Source organism: Terrapene carolina, unplaced genomic scaffold (assembly GCF_002925995.2).
Source record: "Terrapene carolina triunguis isolate 2854851 unplaced genomic scaffold, T_m_triunguis-2.0 Scaffold612, whole genome shotgun sequence".
Taxonomy (NCBI): Eukaryota; Metazoa; Chordata; order Testudines; family Emydidae; genus Terrapene; species Terrapene triunguis.
The window spans coordinates 958077-963558 of NW_020664963.1; the positions used below are offsets into that span (position 1 = coordinate 958077).

At 41.8% G+C, this 5482-nt stretch overlaps 1 protein-coding gene across 1 annotated transcript; it reads left to right on the plus strand.

Annotated features, from left to right (window-relative positions):
- Window positions 1-3119: 3119 nt before the first annotated feature.
- On the plus strand, window positions 3120-4067 carry LOC113407972 (olfactory receptor 4D2-like). Its single transcript, XM_026659215.1, has one exon. It carries the CDS (start codon window positions 3120-3122, stop codon window positions 4065-4067), a length of 948 nt encoding a protein of 315 aa, XP_026515000.1.
- The last annotated feature ends 1415 nt before the right edge of the window (window positions 4068-5482 follow it).

Sequence of the window (5482 nt, forward strand, 5' to 3'; positions counted from 1 at the left end):
TCTCGGTCATTGGGTGAACAGCTCAGCCTACACATGCAACAATGGCTAGGAGAAATCCCCTCATTGCTGTTCCTGACGTGGCTGGCAAAACCAGGGAGAAGAACATTCTAGTGGAGATGTTGATCCCAGGTCCCTCACTCACACCATACGTTCCCATTTTCCTCTTGAGCTAGAATGTTGAAATTCTTGGACACTGAGTGTCCATTGAGTGCTAAGTCCTAAAGGAGACCGAATTTGAACTTTGACCTTTCAGTCAGAGCTCACCAACAGATGATCAGGATCTTCAGCCGTGCTCTTGGCTCAAATGTGTTAAAGTGGACGAGAAGGACTTGGCATGACCATGCCTGCTTGTTCTAACCACTACACCTCATGCCTCTTCTAGAACTGGCATACACCCCACAAGTCCCCATTCCTATCTCTGGCTCTGACTCCTGGAGCAGACTGATCTCTCAGTGCCAGAAGCAGCACCCATGACTCCTGAGATTTCTGCCGCTCTGGAGGCCAGACAAAGACCCAGTACATCCCCAGTGTCCTGAATACAGTCCTTGCATCAGCCCCAGACAACTCTGCAAAGTTTCCAAGCCTGTTGAGTTTGGATAGCTAAAAATAAACATGAACTATATGAAACACTCCAGGAACTTTGTTAGAAGAAAGAGCAGGTTGACTCAGAGGTGGATATGAGTACAGGCTTCTTTATTGCGATACTTGTTCCCCTGGACCCAATTGTCCAGTAAGCCCTGATTTAGTTACAGCACATTATTTTTGTTTGTTAGTCTGTACATGCCTACATCCATTACAACACCCCAAAAACCCTTATTAAGTAATAAAAACACCCATTTTGTTAGTAAACCCATCCTATCTATTGTGCACAGCATTACATATATTACACAGGCATTTTACCTTGAAAATATATTTCTTTGCAACAATTTGTTGCCACAAATCTCCCTGGTCAGCAATTCTCAGGGGAGGGAGGAAAGGGCCATGTGCCAGGGCTTGTTTATGTAGCTGGGAAAGGAAGGGAGGAGGAGATAGCACTGCTTTACCCAAAAGGTATCCTTTAGATCCCCACATTTCTTATGCAGCTGCAACACTTATCAATTCTTACAAGCAACAGGGAAGGGCAAAATATGGCAACTTATTTATTAAACAAAGAACTACAGCCTTCTTATGCCTTTGTCCCCTGATGCCATGTCAGCACATTAGCAGCTTCCCAGGTCTCTACTTAACCCTTACATATTCCAACAAACTTATTAATCGTTCCTCTGGGGAAGCAAGTTCTCCATCAAGCCCTGTAAAGCTCAGGGGAATTTCAGAAAGTCTTTGATCCCAGTGCCTGGGCAGATATTGTACATGTAAAAGATATCTGGGGATGTGCCATTTTTGGAACCAGGTTCCACTTCCCCTGTCTGTGGGCAATGAACATGTCTGAGATGTGACTTCCCCTGGCCATCCTCAGTCGTTTGGAGGCAGCCAGCTCTGAGATCACTGACACAACAGGCTGTGGGAGGTAATGACTTTTATTGCACAAAAACTGCAATTTACTACTAGCAGGGATAGGCATTGTGATTGCAGGGGGGGAGGTGGGTGGGCAACTTTTCTGCTATTGGCTTGGATTTTTAGAGGATCTTCCGTGAATTATGAGGAGAACAGTGAACAGACCCTTTTAGAACAACTGTCTGAGACCTTCATGAGACTGGCTCTGTCTGAACAAGCTTGTCCTATGGCAGTGGCTCTATGCTGCTCTAATGTGAAAGACATTTCCTCTGAGTCAGTTTGGAACTGAGAAGTGACAATTGGAAAAAGCCCAGGGAAGTGCCCTGATCTGTGGATATAACCTCAGTGAGATTCCCTGCACCTATTCTCCTTTGAAACTCCCAGATGGGGAGGAGACATGAATTAGGCAGGGTCCCAGAAAGCATCCATAGTAGGGCATAAATTGAATCCAGCTCCTCAGAATCCAAGAGCCGTGCTTTACCCACAAATACATTTTTCCTCACCATGCTCAGCAACAGAACATTGTGCTTTAATAGTGAGATATTTAGGACTGGTTGACATTTTTTGGCAAAAACAAACAAACAAAACAGCCCCAGAAATTTGAGCTTTTCCACAAAACCAGACTTTCAGCTGGGAAAATCTCTTTTCTCTCTTTTTTAATGGAATGTTTAATTTCTTCCTTTTTCATATGTGAATAAAATAATAGAAATTGTCATCCCCCCACATACACATCATTTTCTCACATATTTCTCACATATTTTAATTGAACATTTTTTTGTTGGGAAAAAGTGATTTTTTCAACCATCTCTAAAGATTTTCAAAACTGTTAATGGAAGTTCAGCATCCATTATTCCATAGTTGCCTTGAATATTTCACTCTAGATGCACACTTGGAAACATTTATGAGTTCATACTTTTTCAACATAGGTGTTTAAAGTTCAGCACCAGGATCTGTGGGCACCTTAATAAAGCAACGGCATTTTTCAGATATGTTGAGCACATGGTAGTCCTGATCAAGTCAATTAGACAAAATTCCTTCTCTTCTTGGAGCCATTTGAAGGGGCCAAAGACCAGCATCATGTTAAGGTGGGTTACAGGTGTTCAGTACCTCTGATATCAAGGCCAGGAATTGGGAAATAAAATCCCATAAATCAGTGGTTCCCAAATTTTCCATTGCAATTCTCCTCCCATCTTGTGAGGATCTAGCTAGGATCCCCCTCTGATTTAGCATCTATGATCCCCATGATGAGAGCCCCTGGATTCTGAGAATCTCCGCCTAAATGCACTCCCTGCAAATCCACATCCTTCCCAAACCAGAACCTCTAGGCCCCACCAGGAATCTGTGGACGATGGGTGGTGTGCCCCATCAGGACTGCGGGAAGATTAATGGATATGGTGGTTAGTATGAGGCTTGTTTGGGTGGGCAGATCACTCCTATTCACTGGTGGAGATCGTAGTGTCTACTGAAGCAGAGTTACTGAACACCGGAGCAAACAAAATAAATTCATAATCAAATGTGTTTCTTAAGGTGGAGTTAATGCTCATTTCATGTCAGTAATGTAGTGGGATTACATAATGATTATTATCATCACTCTTCCCTCTGCAGGTGCATTTTGAGGTTCATGAATGGAGCAGGAGAACCTCACCACCACAGTGACAGAATTTGTCCTCTTGGGTCTCACCCAAAGTCCTGAGCTGCAACGATTCCTCTTTATCATCTTCTCCATAGTCTACCTGACAACCTGGCTGGGAAACTTCACCATCATCACCACTGTGATCACCGACCACCAGCTCCACACCCCCATGTACTTCCTGCTGGCCAACCTGGCTTTCTTGGATGTCGGTGACTCATCAGTAAATGCTCCAAAATTTCTGGCAGGTCTCCTCACCCAGCGTAAAACCATCTCCTTCAATGAGTGCTTCCTGCAGATGTTCTTCTTCCACTTCATCGCCGGAGCAATGTCATTATGCCTTGTGGGGATGGCAGTCGATCGGTACGTGGCCATCTATAAACCACTGCGGTACTTGACAATCATGAACCCTGGTGTGCTTGTGGGGATAGTGGTACTGGCATGGATGGGTGGACTGGCTCACTCTGCTGTTCAGATTGGACTGCTCCTTCAGTTACCATTCTGTGGGCCAAATGTCCTGGACAATTTCTATTGTGATGTCCCACAGGTCATCAAACTGGCCTGTACCGAGACTCACCTGGTCGAACTGCAGATGGTCTTCAATGGTGGAGTGCTACTTGTAATGATATTCATCATTCTGCTTATTTCCTACGCTATCATCTTAGTCAAGATCAGGACATACCTCACAGAAGGGAAACACAAGGCTCTGTCGACCTGTGGAACCCAGATTACTGTGGTTTGTTTAATATTCACACCCTGCATCTTCATCTACGCTCGGCCCTTCAAGAAGTTCACCCTGGACAAGGTGGTCTCAGTCATTTACACTGTAATCACCCCAATGCTGAACCCGATGATCTACACACTGAGGAATGCTGAGATGAAGAAGGCCATCAGGAGACTGATGAGGAGAGTGCTGTGCTCAAGGAGGGAAATAAAGACATAATTTATCTTTCAATGTCGATTTGTGTTGAAAAACTGAATTCAGCATAGCAGAGAGTAGATGTATGTGGCATGTGGATTGTATTGTGTGGTCATACAGTGCACTCATGAGAAACTGTGCTCACAAATGAGTGATAGACTGAGGGCCGGAACCTCCATAAACGGATGAAAAGCAGTCAGTTTAAATAAGATATGACTGCATCCAGGTAAATAGGCCAGATCCCCAGCTGGAGGAAATGGGGGCATCTCCCTAAATTGCTTCCACCAGCTTAGGCTTTGACACTGAGACTTGATGGTCGAAATTATTCTAAGAACGATTTCAACCAATGAGGAATCCATGAGTAATCAATATCTTCTCTGAGAAAAGAGCTGTTCAGTATATTAAGTGTCATAAATAATGTACTGGTTGTGGTGAGAAAATTACTGTAGAGTATTGCAACAAGTGATTAGGAACAATCTTTTGCTTTATGGCTTATATTTTTCTCCCTTATACATATACAACGCTTACCTGTATTTATCATGTGACTTTCCATCAAAGTGGTTTAAGAATGATCAAACCTTACTTTCACAAGAAATTGATTTTAATTATTGTACATGCTATTTCTATTTCTCTCTCTAACTTCACAGATAAAAAGCCAAAAACAAACAAAACACAACTTGGGCTTGCTTGTCTTTTCTGTTAATCCTTACATAGAGTGCAGTAACGGATAGAGTTGGAAAACATTTTTAATGGATTTTTTTAAGTGTCCTTTTCATTGATAATATATAAATAACATTAAAAAAAGTTTCCGTACATATTCCAGATTTTTATTGTCAAGAGGGAAAATAGATGTTGATGTTTCCATATTTACTCAGAAAGAAAGAAAGAAAGAAAGAAAGAAAGAAAAATGGGTGGATATTTTGGTATAAAGGAAACAATTATGAAATTTTCCAATAAGAGAAAAACACAGTTGTTTTCAAAATATAAATAATTTTGTAAACTTTCAAAGAATATCGTGGTTCTTTTTTCTTTCTCAAAAAGTTCCATATTCTCAAAATTTAAGAACTAAAAAAGTTGTTCTACAGTGATAATTATTTAGATCAAACTGGGCACCTGTTCCACAACAGATCTACTCTTCCTGTGTATCAGAACTTGAGTTTCAGATCCAGAAATGAATTATAACTATTTATACTCCTGTTAAGACCTCCATTACAAACACTGTCTGCAACAACAGCTTCACACTATTTCTAGAGAGAAAAGGTAGGTGATGTAATATCTTTTCTTGTGCAACCTTCTGTTGGTGAAAGAGACAAGCGTTCATGCTTACACAGAGCTCTTCTTCTGGTCTGGGAAACTTACTCAGAGTGTCACTGCTAAATACAAGATGGAACAGATGGTTTAGCATCCATAGTTAGCACATATTTAAAGGGATCATTCAA

Bases quoted from the DNA above. Each gene is read 5' to 3' on its own strand.
- LOC113407972 (XM_026659215.1), top strand. From the start codon at position 3,120: ATGGAGCAGGAGAACCTCACCACCACAGTGACAGAATTTGTCCTCTTG.